Below are 21217 nucleotides of genomic sequence, written 5' to 3' on the forward strand. Positions count from 1 at the left end.
TTTCTGAGGATTCCCTTTCATTTCTTCACTTCTTTCCTGTCTCCTGCTAACTTACAACAGTCTCTTAAAATAACACCTAGAGCTGCCACCAAAGTGCCATAACTGTTCTGTCATGGGGTCTGAAATGAGTGATGGCCATTGGTGGGTCTTTGGGGGTCACGCCCATGACTTTGAAGATGAAAAGAGGCATGGTAGAGTTTAGAGGATGTGGAGGGGTGAGAATGAATGTGAGTGACAAAGAGGCCAGGAGTCCAAGCCTTCTGCTGGGGCAGGGAGCATGCTCAGAGTGGAGAGAAGACACAGCGAGAGCAGAGATGCTAGGCCAGGACAGAGAACCAGGAGGTGGAGATGTCCACACCCTATCACAGAGCTGCTGGACCTGCCACTGCAGGTGAGTGACCAGGAGCGAGGCACAACTTACTCCTCCCAGCTGTCACAGCTTAGAATCTGCAGCAGGAGTCTTGGTTCCTTCCGTTTCCTGAAATGAGGCACTCTGCTGGACAGATACCCTTGGTCTTTCGTCAGTGAGCCCCAGGCATGAACATCCAGGGAGGTTCTCAGCTGCGGCTTCTTGGAGTCCCCTCTGTGGAGCTGGGTGGTCTTGGGTTCAGGTAGGGGATGAGATCTCATCTAAAGGACGGGCCTGAGAAGGGGCCTGGGACTGGATGCATGTCTTGTCTCTTCCCTACCACCTCTTACCACAGTGACCGGGGCAGGGACATCACGCAGAGCCCTTCTTCCTGGGCTCTGCCTCTGTGTCCTTTGCACCTGTGCTCACGGCATCCTGCCTTCCAAGGCAGCTAGCTACTTACACAAGGATGCAGGTGAGCAAGTAGAGGGAGAGGGGCCATCTCTGAGAGGATCCACAGAAATACACGTGCTCCTCCTCTTCTCTCTGCCCTCCTGAACCTTTTACATTGTTTATGGCCATTATTTTTAATAGATTTTTTGAGATAAAAGGCAAAGAACTAGAAGGCTACCATCCTACCAGATCAGTGGCATCAAGACCAAGAATACCAACTTGTTTTATGACACAACAGAGGAGAAATAATCAATGCATAAATTAGAGCTTTAACACTGTCATAAACTCCAGAGCAGCAGGATTCAGCGATGGGCAAGCAGGCCAAGATAGGACAAAATTGTAATTGGGAGATAGGAAGTGACACTACTGTTTTTCACAGTGAAATAAAAAGAAGGGAAAGGAGAGAGATTAAGAGAGCAAATGAAGTGCGCAGACTTTGCCAGGCTGGGTTATATCCTTTCAAATTAAAAAACACTGGGAACTTACGTGATATCGGCGTTTGGGTGAAGCCCAAAGACTTCGGGGTTATCTAGAGATGGCAATGACTGGATGTATTCGAAATACTGATCCAAGGTTTTACACACAGGGATTTTATACCCTGTATAAAAACAGAACGATGGTTCAAACATCTTCTCACTGAACCAGACCTATATTGGAGAGAAAACAGGAGAAATAAATTGATGAATATCTAAATGAAAACCCCAAACTGCCACTGTCAAGGAGATAGGGTCACCTTATTTCCATTTTAAGCATTTTTTATATCGGGTTTGAAAGATCCTTAACAAAACCACTGATAGTATAGTTAGACATATGCGTGCATGCTCAGTTGCTTTAGTCATGTCCTATTCTTTGTGACCCCAACAGACTGTAGCCCACCATGGGATCATCCCAGCATGAATACTGGAGAGGGTTGCCATTTCCTCCTCCAGGGAGTGTCCCCGACCCAGGGATCAAACCCACTTCTCCTGTGGTTCTTGCACAGGAATGCGGCTGGATTCTTTACCACCGAGCCACCTGGGAAGCATAGTTAGACATAGATTAAGGAAAGAGAGAGGCCACAATATAAGAACAATGAAAGCTGGTCTCTGTTTAACACCAAAGAAGATCATTTCTAAGGGTGAAGAGGAGAGAGCCAGCCTTGCAAGCCCACCCTCTACTGGAGTAATCTGACAAACTTTGAGTTCACTTTAAAAAGGCAGGGGAACGGATTGCAGAAGCAATAACCACATACATAGACACAGACACGCACACACACACACACACACACACGCACACGCACACACACACACACACGAGAGCACATCTGGGCATTTTCACTGCCTCCCTTCTCCCCAGAAACAGGGCTCATGCCTGGGGGCTTACGCTTGTGCTCAGCGTGGCCTGCAATGGCACTAAACACCATACAGCCAGGAAAACTTCTTATAAGTATCTCCCCTCCCACCCTGAGCTGGAGAGCACCCTCTGTTAATTAAGTTATGTCCCTGGACACAAGAAGCAAATATATACAACCACCTTATTGTTTGCCTGAAGACATCCCTTTCTCATTCTGTATGAACTGATTATCTATAAGGTAACAGCGAGAGAACAAATAAATACTTGGTGTGGATAGACTTATTCTGAAGTGGAGGGGAAAAAAATGTTGAATGCCTATGAGCCTGCTTTGAGGCAATGACTTCTGTGTCTAAAGGAGTGATTTTCACAGAAGGGAGGGAAATAATGAGATGATGGGAAGAGCAGGGATGCAGGCGGGATGTCCGAATCACTCTCCATGTGGAAAGAAATGGGGATTGTGTTTTCCTTTGATTGGTCACACTTTCTCTGTTATCTTCCCTCCATATCCTGCCTCTTCCAGCTCTTTTTAGATCCAGTGATTGCTCTGAAACACCCTGTTCCCTGGTTCTCCCTATTTTATTCATCACAGTTCTCTTCTGTTCAACTCCTGTCCACAAGGCATTGAGCTTGGAACAGGAACAGATTGCAAAGACGAGACACACAGTCCTTTCCTTCAAGGAGCTTGTGACCCAGTAGAGAGAGAAGCCAGTTACATAATCACCACAATACAAAGTGCACTAAGGTAAGAGATAGAGGAAATAAAAATAGGCAAAGTACTAAGGAGGCGAGCCAGGAAGAAAGAAGAGCCAGATGGATGTCAGGCAAAGCTTTATCTAGGAGGTGATTTTGGAGATGTACCTCGAAGGATGGGATTTTAGCAAACGAACTTGTGACTGGGGAGACCATTCATGCAAAGGCATAGAATAACTGATGCAAGGATGTAAGGCAGGTTGGGCACATGATGAAACTAGTGTATTTACCCTAAGATAAATATGACATAGAGGGAAGAGATCAGACAGAAAAAGTGAAGTGAGGTCATATTATGGATGACTGTGGATGTCAAGGAGAGGACCGGTGCATAACTGAAAAAATGGGGAGCAGTTGAAAGTCATCAAAGAAAACAGTGCTATGATTATAGTCATTATTTAGAAAGATGAGGTTTTTAGTGATGCAGATGACAAGGGTGGCAAAGCGTGGCCATGGGGTCTTCAGCATGCAGACAGCAAATGGCCACGCTGAGTTCTGAGCTGCCAGGTGACATATGGCATAAAAAAGCAAAATGAACTTTCTTCTTGTTTTTCCACTTCTTTAATAAAGTTCAAAAGCATAAAGAGTAAATCCAGAAATAGCTAGACTTAAAACCACAAAAACAGTTGAGTTTCACCAAATCTGGAGAACATATTTGGTATAATCAAAATACAGAATATGAAATCTACATGGAGTTACTTCAGGAGACTCTGAAAGGTAGCCTATAAAATAAGCAGACATTCTTCAAGGACAAAGAGCAAAGTTCTACAATTACTGGTTTTAAGGGACACAGGCCATAAGATAATGAGAACAGAGAAAACAGACAAGGATTCAAAGCTCCAAATTGCAAGTCACAGTGACAGAGGATCTGATTTGAAGGCTCTGGTTTTCAACTGAAGCAATTTTCACTCAGGGAACACGGACCAGGTAAAGTGGCAGCAGATGACAAGCCTTTGCCTCCCTAGTCACCCACATTCTGTTTGAAGACATTAAGCTGAATGTTGATATTTTTCTATATTGAGCTGTCTTATATAAATCTTTAGGAGTCTCCCAGGTGGCACCAGTGGTAAAGAACCAGCCTGCCAATGCAGGAGACTTAAGAGATACAGGTTTGATCCCTGGGTCAGGAAGATCCCCTGGAGGAGGGCATGACAACCCACTCCAGTATTCTTGCTGAGAATCCCATGGACAGAGGAGCCTGGTGGGCTACCATCCATGGGGCTGCAAAGAGTTGGACATGATTGAAATGACTTAGCATGCATACACTCATGTATTTTTAAAAGTAAGTAAATATTTTTATATCAGGCAAATACTAAATAATCAGTATTAAAAGTCAATAAAGGTCAGTTCCCTTTCCTTATCTTCCTTGACCTCTCTCAGTTGACATTTCTTCTTTTTTGATACATTAAAGTATATTAAAGAACTCAGAAATTTGTCCTGTTTCTTTTCTTTTTTCATCCTTTTCTCTACACTTGCTTCTTAGATGATGGTCTCATCTCATCTCCTGACTTTAAATGCCATCTACATATGACAAATTCCAAATCATTTTCTCCAGCCCTGAGCTCTCTCCTGAGCTCCACCCTGTAAATCTAACTGCCTGTTTATCTTCATCCATTCTGTTATTCAACAAATATTTATAGAGTGCCTACTATGTGAGAGCTCCCTTCCAGGTACAGCAATGCAAACAGGTGAAGGCCCTGCCCTTCTGGAACTTCCAGTCTTAGACATCTCCACTTGGATGTCCAGTAAGCATCTCAGAGGTTACATGATGAAAACAGATGATATGTGCATATGAAAGCAAAAATTGGGAAATTTCCACCCCCAGCAACATTTCTTTCCCCAGAAATTCTTTCTCTTCTCTGTAAATAATCTCATTCTCCATCCAGTTACTGAGGTCAAAACTAGGAGTGATCCTTGACCCCACCCCTTCCTTCCCCATCAGCATTCTGCTGGTGGTATCTGTACAATATGGCCAGAATCTATCCACTTTTCACAGTCTCCAGTGCCAATATTCCAATTTAGGTACTTGTACAATTATTCTAGCAAATAGGCTTACTAAGACATCTTTTTTTTTCCTCTTTGAAATCTCAGATACAGAGGCGAGTTCATCATATTCCTGTATTTTGTTATTCTCGGGTCTCTAGACCCTTTTCATTTTAGTTTTTCCCATTTAGCCATTATATACACTCCTAGTCTCTTCTTGGGGGGCTTCTATTTAAATATACTTGATATATGTCCCTGAAAGCATGTATTTATTCTTGAGAAATTATACAGGTACCACTCTATGCTGCTGCTGCTGCTGCTAAGTCACTTCAGTCGTGTCTGACTCTGTGTGACCCCGTAGATGGCAGCCCATCAGGCTCCCCCATCCCTGGGATTCTCCAGGCAAGAACACTGGAGTGGGTTGCCATTTCCTTCTCCAGTGCATGAAAGTGAAACGTGAAAGTGAAGTCGCTCAGTCGTGTCCGACTCTTAGCAACCCCATGGACCACTCTATAGGTCTCGTTTTATTTTTAAAAGCTCTGCACTCAACACTATGTTCCTAAGATTTATGCATGATGTCATATGGACCATTTCTTCCAAGTGCTGTATTGTATTCCATGACAGGCATACAACATTTAACTCCTCGATTCCTCCTCTAACTCCTCATTTAACTCCTCTAACTCCTCAACCTGACAGACTCCCAGGTTGCTTTCAACTTTCCACTCTCCCAGACAGTACTACGGATAACATCCTTGTACATGTCCACAAACCTGTCTGAGAATTACTCTGCGACATACACTCAAGAGTGGAATTCTGGTTCAGAGGGTAGTCCCATCATACACCCCTGATATGACTCAGTGCCACCAGTGCACCTTTGAAGGGTGAGCGATGGTAATACATGCGCTCACCCATTACTGCTTATCCATTCTCTCAGGCTTCTTATCTATTCTCTTAGGCTTGTTCACCTCCACAGTGGATGCTGTGATGTGCCACAAAATCCTTCTCCAGGACCCAGGCACTGGCTCCCCCAGCTGTCTGGAGTACTGGCTCCTGAGGGCTCACAACATTGTCCCTCCCAGGAATCGCCCTGGAAGGGAGCTGCCTCAACTAAGATCATGCCCTTGGGGGAAGGGAGGATCACAGGCAGAATCCATCTAAGAGTCCACTTTTGGAGAACCCAACCGACAATGGTCGCCTGCAGTTCTGTGCACAGTCTTGCCACGACATTTTATGTCCATACATTTCATACAAATATGTGGGTTTTTTTCCTAGAAATGTTCTGGGATGTATCTACTCATAATATTTAATTTCAGTTAAGTTTTGCTCAATTACTTCCCTGGAGATCTGCTTCTGCATATCCTTACCAACACTTATCATCATCCACCTTTCTCCAAATACAGTTTCAAGAAAAACATTAGTAAAGGTTGAAAAACAATTCAGATTTCTGCTCAACCTCCAGTTTACCAAAATACCCCCCGAGCTTATGCTTTGTTGTTGAAGTCTCAATTTTGTTAAAGTGGGGAAAAAAATCTAATTACCAATTTAGATCCTAATACAAAGAACCCAAATAACCATAAAATACTCCTATATCTGATTTTTTTCCACTTAGGTAATGTATATTGCATCTTTAACATGTAAAAGTTTTAAAACAATTTGAGCCTGGTAGATTCTTGCCTGAAGAGTCCCAGGGACAGAGGAGCCTGGTGGGCTGCCGTCTATGGGGCTGCCGTCTATGAGTCGGACACAACTGAAGCGACTTGGCAGCAGCAGCAGCAGTAGCAGATGTACTTATACCATTCATCCTTGGTGTGAAATCCAGAATTGCTAAGAGATAATATTTTCTAGAAAATGTTTACTCACGTGACCTATGCAGATTTTACTGGGAAATGAGGAAAAAAAAAATACTTCATCAATTTTCAATTGTCTGTCCTAATGGAAAGAGATGAGAAAACTCAAATTTTGGCTCATTCTCCAGTCACTTATCTTGGGGCTTGAAATTGCCCTGAAGACTTGCAATCAGAGGAAAAGGCAGAGGTATTATGTCCAATATTTTTATAGGAGGGGAGGTGGACATGAGCAGCTAGTCTATGATTATAGATCATTGAGAGTTGACCTTTGTTCTGTTCTGGACCACAAGTAGATTGCTAGCTGGTTTGGTTGGCTGATTCTTTTCAGCAGCTCTGCTCTATATTTTTTCCCTTTCAGTTTGGCTTACCTATTATGAACCAAAAATATTCTTATTTAATAGGAAGATGCAATGAGATGTGTTTCTATGGTCTTTTTTTCTAAGTTGACTTACTCTAGCAAAGCAGTTAAGTAGACGTTTATCAAAGTCGTCGGTGACTCTGCCCCCATACTGCACCTCTCCAATCATGTACCGAACAGTATTCCACGACACACCCTTTATTAAAAAAATAGAAAAGAGTTATTCATTGTCAACTCAAACAAATAATTCTAAACATTTCGATTCTTTCTCTAAAAGAAAGCTCTGAAAAAAGAAGCACTAGCTAGACTGCATTTAAAATTACTCATTATCTTATATTAATAACTCTTTTGCTCTTACACGACTGGAATTGCTATGGTTTGTTCACCAAAGAAAAACTTACAATACTAAACATCAGTGAATATACTGCTCATTGATTATTTAAAGTAGGGGAAAAAGAAGATTATTTTTCAGTCTGTGGATGTAATTACCTATTATGTTCATTATAGTAATGCCAAGCTGTTAGAGCAGAAAAAAGTCACGTTTAAAGAGGAAAGGAGAAAAATCAAGTAATCAATGCTTGAATATGCTTTCTTAGTAATATATTTTCTGAATCCGTATGAGAACATCTAGAAAATTATTCACAAGGTTTTTCTACAATGAAATCTTTCTCTGACTCATTGTGTGAGCTATGAGTACATCAAAGCATTTATTAATTTCCATAGCAATCTTATACTAGCAATACATTTCAGATATTAATAGTTCTTTATTTTTAAAAAGTTTCAATACATTTGGGGTAGGAGAAGTAAGGATGCTTGATTTTTATTTACTTTCTCTTGGTTAAAATTTTATTTTTCAGCTACATTGCCTTTCAAAGCAACTATTTCAAGATAACTGTCATTTGTACATACAAAAAATGATAAACAATCACAGATACGAACCCATATAATTTTTTCATCAAAATGTCATACTCAAATTTAATATCCCTCTGTAATTTCTAGGAAAAATGATGGTTTGATTCTAGATTTCTCCCCTAGCCAGATAACAATTCATCATGGCTCACCCTCATCATACTGGTACGTGTAGAATCTATGATTATCTTTGTGAGAAGGTATCTACTGTGAGAAGGAAGAGAGGGAGAGACGACAGGCAACTCGTATTTACTGAGTCCTGACTACACACCATACACTGTGGTTTCATACACAAATACTAACTTATTTATTTCTCTTGGAAACCATGACCATTTTATAGATGAAGAAACAGGTTCTGAGAGGCTCATAAACTTGCTCAAAATCACAGAATGAAAAACAGATTTCGAACTCCTTGGAACACACATGCGAAAGAACTGAGTTTGTGTTCTTAGTTAGTTCAGTGACGCTGAGGAAGCCCATCATTCTCGTTAGCCTAGTGTTGGTCATTCAGTCCTGTCCGACCCTTTGAAAGCCCCTGGGCTGTAGCCCGCCAAGCTCCTCTGGCCATGGGATTCTCTAGGCAAGAACCCTGGAGTGGGTGGTCATTCCCTTCTCCAGGGGATCTTCCCAATCCAGGTCTCCTGCATTGCAGGTGGATTCTTTCCCATCTGAGCCACCAGGGAGGCCCTCAGCCTAGTACCTCATCAGTAAAACGGGGATGATGGCAATGCCTTCTGTATCTGCCTCGCCCAGTAGTGAAAATAAAAATGAGAGCCTGCACGCATGAGCACCTTGAAAACTGTGAAGTGCTACACGGCCAGTGATCGTTGTTACAAATCACCGCTATTTACCTGCATAGCATCTGTTAAGATGTGACTTAAGGTGCAAAGGAAATTTCACATGGGCTGGGAGACATTCTCACTTCTGAGGATTCTGAGGTAGCATGAGTGAGATGAAGGAAGGAAAGTCTGACTCAAGGTACACTTTCTCCGGAAGTACACTGAGGCACTGGCGTGTGACGTGAAGAAGGCTGTGCTGTTTCTGAGAACAACGAGTTCCTCCATCACAGCTCTGACTCCTGTGCGTGTGCTTGGGAGAGACAGAGGTAGGGTGAGGGCGGGGGGCACAAGTGTGAAATGGAGAGCCCAGTGCACTCCGATGGGCAGTGGAGGTGTGACTGGAAACGGCTGGACCAGTAAACAGGTGAGTGGAATGATTAATCCCTTTTGGAAGAACTGGGGGGAACATTAGCAAGATCACTGCATATCCCAGACTGCGAATGTCTCTAGAACTTTGATTTAAAGACAGCAATGAAAACAAACAAACAAAAAGAAATAATTTCACTCACTTTCTTAATGTCACATTCATCAAGGTGATTCTGAATAAACTGAACGCTGGCTGAAAAGTCGGCAGAATTGAATTCATAAGGAATATTCCATCCTAAGGGACCAAATTTGCGTCGCTCCTTAAAAACACCAAAGAAAAGTAACTATTGAGTGAGATTTTTAACTTGTATTGCAGCTGATTCCTTTTTATTATTAAAACAAACTACAGTGAAATTAAGGCATGATACTGAAGTAAGTTGACATCATAAAAGAATATATCCCAAACCATTACTTGGTTTGGGATACAGCAAACATTAGAAGTACTTTTCCTTGGCTCTAAATGGTTGACAAAAAAAGCAACTCTCCGGCTATTTGCAAAATTGGAGTCCAGGGTTTAAAAAGTCTAGGTCTCCATTGTCAGCTCAAAAAAGTGCAGTAGGTGCTCAAAAATAGCTGTTGAAGGAATTCACTGTTCTAAATTGGACTCTTGAAAGTTTCAAATGTTAAATGTAAGGGTTTGAATTTTTGCTTTTCAAGTTGAATAACCTAAGCTCACAAGGGTGTTCAGACTCCCTGCTAGTATCACTTTGTAATCTTGCGGTTTCAGATTTTGAAAACTAAACATTTTCTATTGTAAAACATGACATAACTGCCTTAAAACATATTGCCCTTGTTTGTCCTCTCCTGTGAAACAGTGGTTAATCATTTCAAACCATCAAATTACTCATAAATAATCAAATAGGGCTCAAGCCAAATGACTCAATTGCTTTGATATTCTGAGACCATTTTAAAGGTATGGGAGTGTCATTACTGATATTTCCAGAACCTGATCACCTAGCAAGCCACATATATTAACTCAAATGTACCATACCATCAGCTTTCCCTGCCTCAACACACAGTCAGTCTAAGAAAAGTTCAATTATTTATTCAGGTTAGCTCCCGACCTTTGATCCAAGTGTCACTCATGTGGAGAGTAGAATCCTGATCCATCTGTGGGAAGATATAATTCCACTTCTCTACCTCTAAATGTGTACTAGCTTTTTCTTCTCTTTTTTGCTTTCCCTAACCCAAAACACATACACAGATATAGACACACACAGACACACACACACACAGTTTTCACAAGCCATTCCAATACTTCTTTCTGCAGCTGTTCCATGCTTTAGACCACGAATAACACTACCATTTAAAGGAATCTAAATGAACTTTAATTTGGGCAAATTCACGGACAAGTCAGAGAAGAAACTGAGAAAGTGAGAAGCTGTAATTACTGATTTTTGGTAACGAAACCACCTGCCAAGGCAGGAGACACAAGAGATGCAGGTTTGATCCCTGGGCCAGCAAGATCCCCTGGAGAATGAAATGGCAAACTGCTCCAGCATTCTTGCCTGGAAAAGTCCATGGACAGAGGAGCCTGGCAGGCTACAGTCCATGGGAGACACAAAGACTCCCTGGACACAACTGAACACACACAGCACAGGATATGCTTTTAAGCGTATCCTAAATCAAAATTAATTTGGGTCCAGATGTCCTGGCCCTGGGAGATCAGACTGAGGACAAAAAACCCTTAGACATGTAAACTGCTACCATTATTTCTAGAACTGTTCTTCTTTAGGTTGGGTTGTCAGTTATCAGGCATTTGTATGGAGCGACTCCCATTTCCACTCTAGCTAATTAGATCAAAGGTGGACAACCAGCCCAAGACCAACAACATCCCCTCTCCCAGGAATCTGAACTTAAGAGTTCAGAATTGGTATTCAGAGTTTGTCCTAATCAGAGCTCACTGAGGTGAGCCTCGTTCAGGTTGTTCCGAGAGCAAGGGTGGCTTGGAGGATCTATAGGACATTAACACAAAAATGCATTGGGCTAACCCTTGAGTCTCTAGAATTACTTCCATCTTGAAGACTTCAAAGTGAAAAATGCAAAAATACACTTATAATTAAAATGCAAATGTTTTCCCATTAAAAGAAAGAATCATCTCTAAAATAGTTTTACCCATTTTGACTTAATTTTTAAAATTTACTGGTCAATTAGACAGGAGACTGAATGAAGAATAATTCTTTCTTTCCAATTACTAAAGCTGCTTAAATTGGCTCTACAGAAACATTCCCATTTACATGCACTGAGTGACTGCAATTCAGTTGTTCCTTAAAATGTGATCTTTGAAAACTGTCCTAATGCTGAGATTTGCTTCATTTTACATTACTATCGATTTTTATTTGCGAACATTCACTTCTTAGGTTGATTCACTAAAATCACAGATGGTTTAATTCCTCTTGGAAAAAAGGACAAAATCTAGGTATCTTTTCTTTCACAAATGAGGCCATTTCACTTTCTTGCTATTTTTTTGTACTTATTGATTCCTATAAGTGACAATTAAGAAAAAACAACACCTAAGTAGCACCTTGGAGTTATATCAGGATAGACTCAAACCACTGGGACCTAAGAACTCATTTGGAAGCTCAAAAGCAGAGGACTTTGCTAGAATTTGGAATATTTTTGAATATTGAATCTCTCCAATCCAATTAGTGTTTTTGAAATTAGGAGTCCTAGGTGATATCATAGAAAAATATTAGAATCAGTGCACTGGCAAGAAGTTTTAATCTAGCTGAGAAAATAAGACTTAGAAACAAGGGAAGGACAACACGGTAGTAAGTATAATTAACTGTCAAAATTTCACAGACGTTAAGCTTGAAGAAGACATTCAATCAAGGGCTCCTGGGAAGAACGAAACTTCAGCTGGTCTTTGAACAGAAGGGAGAAAAGAATCCTGAGCTTGGTCAAGGTCAGGAGCAAAGACAGGAGTGCAGAGCTCATGATCTGTCCAGAGGGAGGCTGCAGAACTGTGCCACTGCAGCAGGGGACAGCCTCTGCTGAGTATATCTGGAACTACAGCCCCACGTGATGATTCAGGGGTGGACGGAACACAGAGTTGAACATCAGGAGAAAGAGCTAAACCTGACTCAGCAGAAAGGAGTTGTTAATCCATTATTAAGTTGGAGAGTCGTGATTTTAGGAAGACTAGTCTACTCCCTACTGAATTTAACCAATACAGTTCCTTCTTTCTGTTCCAAAGGATATGTAAAACACAACTACCAACACAATATGGAAAATGTGGAATCCTCCACAGAACACCGAAGAGAAGCTGTTCAGTGGAATCATCATTTTAACAATGCCAAAGCCATTCCCAGTCTTATGTTAGAATCTACCTCAGCCTAACGATCCTCTCTCCCACAGTCCAGTGCAGAAACATTTCAGGCTCATCTTCAAAGCAAGGCTCTCTTTAGAGCATTGCATCCTATTTATTTAATAACTGGAGCTAACATAAAATGAAAAATAAAATCCGTACTGGACAATATAAGAGAAACATCAATAGGTTAAAATAATTAACAGAAATAGTCAGAACCCCTGGGAAAAACTATACAGGAATGTATAAAAGATATTTTTTAAAAATTCTGTATCATGTTACTATAATTATTTCCAAGAGATTTGCACTAAGAACTTTATTATCACACCTCCCCAAAGCAAGAACTGGTATTCTGACTATTAAATTTTAATTGAGTATTTGTCAAAGCTTAAACCTAAAAAAAAGTCAGAAAAGTAAACACTTTTCTGAATGAGGAACTGCTAACAGTGGTACTCCCTGAGCCCCACAGATATCGCCATTTTTATTAAATATTAACACATATTTTAAGAGCCATGGTAAAATTTCCAAGTTTGCAACTGCCCCTGCAGGCAGTTACAGCTGCTAATCAAAGACTCTTGTAATAAACCTCACAAAGTTGTGTATCACCCATAAGTCCCAAACATGGGCTTCAATGTGGCAAGCCAAAGTGAGAAAGAGAAATATCCAAAGCATGAAAAGGACATAAAAATGACTAACGACACCTCCCCCAAGGGCAGTGGCTCTTTGGCAGGTATTCTCCATTCTCACCGAATACTAGAATCACTTGGGAAGTTTTACAAAGGTCTGAGAACTTCACAACGCCTCCTCCAAGGAATTCTGGATCCAGGCAGTGGCTGAGGATCCAGTCATTAGGATAAGATGCTTCAGATTTTCACAGGTTCAGTTTGCTGGACCACTGCTTAAGATGCTTAGGGTCCATTGTGGTGTGCCATGGGTCATCAGTGGGAACAAAACAGCCAATGTTTTCCTGACCTTCTGCAGGAAGTGTAGGCAGGAGACTATAGATGGAATTGTTGAGTTTCAGAAGACCCAGACTTTGGAAGAGGTTATATTTAAAACTAAAATCCTGAAGGGCGAGTGTGGGCTTGCTCTGAAGCCCAGAGTAGTGCTACGTTGGAGCTTCTGGGAAACGGTAGTGAGAGAATATTGATACCAGAGGGGTGCTTCCCTTGTGAGTCATCTTTCAGAGGATGCAGGAATTGTCCTCAAGAAGTAGTGGCCAAGTAAGTGGAGGCGTGCACCAGGGCACTGGGATGAAAGGCTCCCATGGGGAGGGCAGGAAGACTGGCTGGCAGAGGCAGAGACATCAGCTGGCTGCAGTGAGAGCTGACTCGGCAGCAGTAACCTCGGAGCCAAGTTCCTGGAGGAGGAGGGAGGGAAGCTGGGGGAGCAGGGAGTGAGCAGAGCTTGGTGCAGAATTGGTTGGTGCATCTATGCAAGTTTCCATGGCGGCACCCAGGTCACCCCCTTCCCCTGGGCAAGCCTGCTCCCACCTCAAGACACCCTCCGCCACTCTTCTACCCAAGAAAGTTGTCCTTGACCAGTTAAATCTACTTCCCCTCCTTACAGGAGAGGAGGGGTGTTCATTTCATCCTCTGCAACAAGAGTAGGACCCACATAACACACGATGCCCTTGAGCTGGGCTGCATGAAGCCAAACCATGGTTCGGTAGGAGAAACACACTGGAGGGCAGGTGGGGGTTGGCTGTTTTACCACTAGGTCCTGCATTCTCACGTGTGATGGACTCCAACATGAACCCCTTGGAAGTCAGCAGACTCTTCCCAGAATAGACCCCTCCAACCCCACCATGTCCTTCACCTGCCTTTCATCTATAGAGAAACTTTGGTCAAAAATTTAATCAGAGAGGTGAGAAAATACAAAAGGAAGAAATAATAATAGCTTCAGTTCAGTTCAGTCGCTCAGTTGTGTCCAACTCTTTGCTACCCCATGAATCGCAGCACGCCAGGCCTCCCTGTCCATCACCAACTCCCGGAGTTTACCCAAACTCATTTCCATTGAGTCAGTGATGCCATCCAGCCATCTCATCCTCTGTCGTCCCCTTCTCCTCCTGCTCCCAATCCCTCCCAGCATCAAAGTCTTTTCCAATGAGTCAACTCTTCGCATGAGGTGGCCAAAGTATTGGAGCTTCAGCTTCAACATCAGTCCTTCCAAAGAACACCCAGGACTGATCTCTTTTAGAATGGCCTGGTTGGATCTCCTGGCAGTCCAAAGGACTCTCAAGAGTCTTCTCCAACACCGCCGTTCAAAAGCATCAATTCTTCGGCACTCAGCTTTCTTCACAGTCCAACTTTCACATCCATACATGACCACTGGAAAAACCATAGCCTTGACTAGATGGACCTTTGTTGGCAAAGTAATGTCTCTGCTTTTGAATATGCTATCTAGCTTGGTCATAACCTTTCTTCCAATGAACAAGCGTCTTTTAACTTCATGGCTGCAATCACCATCTGCAGTGATTTTGGAGCCCCAAAATAAAGTCTCTCACTCTTTTCAGTTTCCCCATCTATTTCCCATGAAGTGATGGGACCGGATGCCATGATCTTCGTTCTCTGAATGTTGAGCTTTAAGCCAACTTTTTCACTCTCTTCTTTTTCTTTCATCAAGAGGCTTTTTAGTTCCTCTTCACTTTCTGCCATAAGGGTGGTGTCATCTGCATATGTGAAGTTATTGATATTTCTCCCGGCAATCTTGATTCCAGCTTGTGCTTCTTTCAGCCCAGCGTTTCTCATGATGTACTCTGCATATAAGTTAAATAAGCAGGGCAACAATATACAGCTTAGTCATTAAAAAAAAAAATGTCAAGGACCTCTGGTTCTTTCTCAAGGCCTACAGACAATATTCTGAGCCATGTCCTTTGAGTTGTTTTACAGAGACTGGAACCACCACCAGGTAGAAGTTACCTGTATATTGCCCACAAGCACACAGACATCAGACCAGCTGGAACCAAACAACTGACGATGCTGACTCCTTCTTACCTCATCACCAACCAGTCAGAATAATGTCCACAAGCTGACTGTAAGACTCCTCACTACCCCCTCCAGGCTGGTACACGCAGTTTCAAGAACCTTAGTCCACTGTGGCCCCCTTTGCCTGAGAAAACAATAAAGCCATTTTCTTCTACTTCACCCAAAACTCTGTCTCCATGTCAGCACTGTCTTGTCAGCACTGGAAAACAGAAGGTGAGTTTTGTCATCAATTTCCCTAGTCCAGAAGCTTCACATTATGTGACATGAACCAATTCCCTCTTCTTTTATTCAAATCTCTAAAGGACAAAAGTATATACGTCATGTTGTAGAAAGCAAGAGCTATCCAGGAAAATTTGGAAGAATCAATTTACCGATTAACAAATCAGGTATTTGGCTTTTGTATCCAACAATAGAAAAATAGAAGCCAAAATCTTTCTTTGCAGAATAGTCCTTCCTATAATAGTTGTGTCTTGAACCCTAACATGTACACAAATCACTTGGGCATCTTATTGCAACACAGATTCTGATTCAGCAGATCCAGGGTGGGTCCTGAGATTCATCTCTTAGAAGTCTCCAGGTGACATGAATGCTGCTGATGCAGGACCACAGCCCCTAAAGAATTCTGGATTTTTCTATCAGACTCACTCTATCCTAACCGATTCACTTTGATTCATGGACCTACCATTCCACGTTCCTATGCAATCCTGTTCTTTATGTCACTGGACTTTACTTTCACCACCAGACACGTCCACAACTGGGCATCATTTCTGCTTTGTCTCTCTCTTCATTCTTTCTGGAGCTACTTCTCTGTTCTTCCCCAGTAACATACTGGACACCTACCGACCTAAGAAGCTCATCTTTCGGTGTCATATCTTTTTGCCTTTTCACACTGTCCATGAGGCGTTAAGATTCCAGTTTGTGGATCACCCACCTGGTGACTTCATGGTGGGGGCTAATGGTGACCTCCTCCAAGAGGACTTATGTTGCATGCTGCACGCCCCAGGACTGTGCTGCCCATGCACCTGTGCCCACAGCAGCCCACTCCGGACCCGCACCTCCACAGGAGACCCTTAAACACTCACAGGCAGGTCTGGTTCAGTCTCTTGTGGGGGTCACTGCTCCTTTCCCTGGGTCCTGGTGTGCACAAGGTTTTGTTTGTGCCCTCCAAGAGTCTCTGGAGTGCATGAGAGAATGCACTGGTCACAATAAACACCCTCTTCCAATGATGCAAGAGACGACTCTACACATGGACATCACCATATGGTCAATGCCCAAATCAGATTGATTATATTCTTTTCAGCCAAAGATGAGAAGCTCTGTACAGTCAGCAAAAACAAAACCAGGAGCTGACTGTGGCTCAGATTATGAACTCCTTATTGCAAAATTCAGACTTTAAATTGAAGAAAGTAGGGAAAACCACTAGACCATTCAGATATGACCTAAATCAAATCCCTTATGATTATACAGTGGAAGTGAGAAATAGATCCAAGGGATTAGATCTGATAAACAGAGTGCCTGAAGAATGACAGATGGAGGTTTGTAACATTGTACAGGAGATGGTGACCAACACCACCCCCCCAAAAGAAATGCAGCAAGGCAAGATGGTTGTCTGAGAAGGCCTTACAAATAGCTGAGAAAAGAAGAGAAGCAAAAGGCAAAGGAGAAAAGGAAAGCTATACCCATCTGAATGCAGAGTTCCAAAGGATAGTAAGGAGAGATTTTAAAAAAATTAAAAAAAGAAAGCCTTCTTAAGTGAACAATGCAAAGAAATAGAGGAAAATGATAGAATGGGAAAGACTAGAGATCTCTTTGGAAAAGGAAGTGGCAAGCCACTCCAGTGTTCTTGCCTGGAGAATCCCAGGGACAGGGAAGCCTGTTGGGCTGCCGTCTATGGGGTTGCACAGAGTCGGACACGACTGTAGCAACTTAGCAGCAGAGATCTCTTCAAGAAAATTAGAGATACCAAGGGAACATTTCATGCAAAGTTGGGAAAAAAGACAGAAACAGCAAAGACCTAACAGAAGGAGAAGAGATTAAGAAGAGGTGGCAAGAATACACAGAAGAACTATAGAAAAAAGGTCTTAATGACCCAGATAACCACAATGGTGTGATCACTCACCTAGAGTCAAACATCTTGGAGTGTGAGGTCAAGTGGGCCTTACGAAGCATCATTACAAACAAAGCTAGTGGAGGTGATGGAATTCCAGCTGAGCTATTTCAAATCTTAAAAGATGATGCTGTCATACTGCTGCACTCAATATGCCAGCAAATTTAGAAAACTCAGCAGTGGCCACAGGACTAGAAAAGGTCAGTTTTCATTCCAATCCCAAAGAAAGGCAACGTCAAAGAATGTTCAAACTACTGCACAGTTGCAGTCATTTCACATGCTAGCAAGGTAATGCTCAAAACCCTTCAAGCTAGTCTTCAACAGGATGTGAACCAAGAACTTCCAGATTTTCAAGCTGGGTTTAGAAAAGGCAGAGGAACCAGAAATCAAATTGCCAGCATCTATTGGATGATACAAAAAGCAAGAGAATTCAAGAAAATCATCTACTTCCACTTCATCGACTATGCTAATGCCTTTGACAGTGTGGATCAAAAAACTATGGAAAACTCCTAAAGAGATGGAAATATCAGACCACCTTCACTGCCTCCTAAGACATTTACATGCAGGTCAAGGAGTAACAGAATTGGACATCAAACAACGGACTGGTTCCAAATTGGGAAAGGAGTTTGTCAAGGCTGTATATTGTCACCCTGCTTATTTACCTTATATGCAGAGTACATCATGCAAAATGCCGGGCTGGATAAAGCACAAGCTGCAATCAAGATTGCTGGGAGAAATATCAATAATCTCAGATACACAGATGACACCACCCTCTTGGCAGAAAGTGAAGATGAACTTAAGAGCCTCTTGGTGAAAGTGAAAGAGGAGAATGAAAAAGCTGGCTTAAAATTCAACATTCAAAAAACTAAGATCATGATATCTGGTCCCATCACTTCATGGCAAATGATAGGGAAAGAGTGGAAATAGCGGCAGATTTTATTTTCTTGGGCTCCAAAACCACTGTGGACAGTTACTGCAGCCATGAAATTAAAAGGTGCCTGCTTCTTGGAAGGAAAGCTATGACAAACCTAAATGTCGCTCAGCAGTGGCCTACTCTTTGCGAACCCATGGATTATACAGTCCATGGAAGTCTCCGGGCCAGAATACTGGAGTAGGTAGCCTTTCCCTTCTCCAGGGGATCTTTCCAACCCAGGGATTAAACCCAGGTATAGACAACATATTAAAAAGCCAAGCTATCACTTTGCCAACAAAGGCCCATATCGTCAAAGCTATGGTTTTTCCAGTAGACCTGTATGGATGTGAGAGTTGGACCATAAAGAAGGTTGAGCACCAAAGAACTGATGCTTTGGAACTGTGGTGTTGGAGAAGACTCTTGAGAGTTCCTTGGACAGAAAGGAGATCAAACCAGTTAATCCCAAAAGAAATAAACCCTGAATACTCATTGGAAGGACTGATGCTGAAGCTGAAGCTCCAATACTTTGGCCACCTGATGTGAAGAGCTGACTCACTGGAAAAGACCCTGATGCTGGGAAAGACTGAGGGCAGGAGGAGAAGGGTGACAGCGGACGTTTTGTCTAACTGAAAAACATTTAAAACATTTCTCTAATTGAAACTAGGAGAGGGGAAATGCTTGAATTACCCACACTCCTTGCGTAATCATAGAGCTGGACAACAGAATGTTAGAAATGGGAAAAATCTTGAAAGATCACTTCCTTCTACCTTGAAACACACAGATGGGGAAACAGAGGCCCCGAAAGGGACAAAACTGGACCAACCCTATGTAGCTAACTGATGTCACAACAAGTCTAAAGCCCAGGCCTCCTGACTCTCTATGAAGTGCTCTAATACACTATGATCGGATTTTAAGAGATCTTCACAATATTTTTTTTATAGACATGCCACTGTGAACTTCATGGCCCTAGTAGTGGAGATTATTTTTGTTAGTTTTAATCCAAATACAAGTCACGTTAAGTGCAAGTATACTTTGGCTCCATGACTGGCCCAGAGTCCTTTTCTTCTTTTTAGCACTTGGATAATGGCCACTAAAAATACAGATTGCCGTCTTGACTGTATGGAAAATACCCCCAATCGTCTATCCATGATAAGCATGGTGGAAAAGTTGAATCATTACTAGGAAAAGAATCATAAAATTTACTGTTTGTGAATTGGGCATTAAATATCAGAGTTAAAGCAATATTTGTATTAGAGTGTGATAAGGTCTAGCAAACCCAACAATTCCCAGATAAGAATGTATGAAATCGGCTTCAGTGATTTGAAAACCATAATTTACAATCAATCCAGAGGCCACAGTGGAACTTAGTAAAAATAACCACCCACAAAGCATTTATTCTGACTTTAACTTCTCGGGGTGGGAGACAGAGAAACACCAGTTGTCCCTTGGCACTGCCCTCTCAGCTGGGCAGTGTTTTCCTGGTAAAGTGGAGGCAACAGGGAACCTGTGGGTAACACGCCCGGTATTTCCTGGGGTGGGCACCCAATTCCCCTCCAGTTTTGGGCAGGGCAGGGAAAGACAAGGTCAAGCTCTGCTGGCCGCTGGGCACAGTTGAATCATGACTCCTGGTTCAAACCAACTGATTTATTTTGTCCTCACTCCAACTTCAGGAAAAGAAGAAATGTAGGAAAGAATTCAAGGAGCCCCTATCTCTCTGTGAAATCAAGAGTGAATCAAGTACATTAAAATTACACAGCCTGGACTTCCCTGGTAGTCCAGAGATTAAGAATATGCCTGCCAATGCAGGGGATACAGGTTCAGTCCTTGGTCCAGGAAGATTCCACATGCTACAGGGCAACTAAGCCACAGCGCCACAGCTATGGAGCCCACGCACTCAAGAGCCCATGCTCTGTCACAATGAGAGAAGCCCGTGCACCACAACTCTAATAACTCCCACTCACCACAACTAGAAAAAGCCTGTGTCCAGCAACGAAGATCCAGTGCAGCCAAAAGCAAATAAATTACTAATTTTAAAAATTATACACCCGTGGTAGATTCATGTCAATGTATGGCAAAACCAATAAAAAAAAATTATATAGCTTTCAAATACAGAAAAAAATCCAAAATCCAAAAATAGAACAAAGTGGTGACAAATGAAAAAACAAAAACCAGAACCCATGGAGACATGGCTGGGTAGCCACACAGTACAAGCAAATCGGAAACAATCTGAAGACAACAGCCTACCCCTGTGACTCATCTTCCAAACACCATGACCACCACTGTCCCAGTGGTGTCGAGGGTCAAAACACACTTGCATCCAAGGCAGGCAACATGGGGTGTGACTCCTAGATTCACCATTTCAGTTCAGTTCAGTTAAGTTAAGTTCAGTCGCTCAGTCGTGTCCGACTCTTTGTGACCCCGTGAATCGCAGCATGCCAGGCCTCCCTGTCCATCACCAACTCCCGGAGTTGACTCAGACTCACGTCCATCGAGTCTGTGATGCCATCCAGCCATCTCATCCTCGGTCATCCCCTTCTCCTCCTGCCCCCAATCCCTCCCAGCATCAGAGTCTTCTCCAATGAGTTGACTCTTTGCATAAGGTGGCCAAAGTACTGGAGTTTCAGCTTTAGCATCATTCCTTCCAAAGAACTCCCAGGGCTGATCTCCTTCATAATGGATTGGTTGGATCTCCTTGCAGTCCAAGGGACTCTCAAGAGTCT

At 42.5% G+C, this 21217-nt stretch overlaps 1 protein-coding gene across 1 annotated transcript in view; it reads right to left on the reverse strand.

Annotated features, from left to right (window-relative positions):
• The window catches only part of DNAH8 (dynein axonemal heavy chain 8), a 312973-nt gene that overhangs the window by 44046 nt on the left and 247710 nt on the right, over positions 1 to 21217 (reverse strand). The window contains exons 85-87 of the mRNA XM_018039316.1: positions 9327 to 9443; positions 7164 to 7265; positions 1289 to 1449 (exon numbers count right to left, since the gene is read on the reverse strand). Coding sequence (XP_017894805.1) covers positions 1289 to 1449; positions 7164 to 7265; positions 9327 to 9443 — 380 coding nt within the window. The remainder of the gene's footprint in view (positions 1 to 1288; positions 1450 to 7163; positions 7266 to 9326; positions 9444 to 21217) is intronic.

Source organism: Capra hircus, chromosome 23 (assembly GCF_001704415.2).
Source record: "Capra hircus breed San Clemente chromosome 23, ASM170441v1, whole genome shotgun sequence".
Classification (NCBI taxonomy): domain Eukaryota; kingdom Metazoa; phylum Chordata; class Mammalia; order Artiodactyla; family Bovidae; genus Capra; species Capra hircus.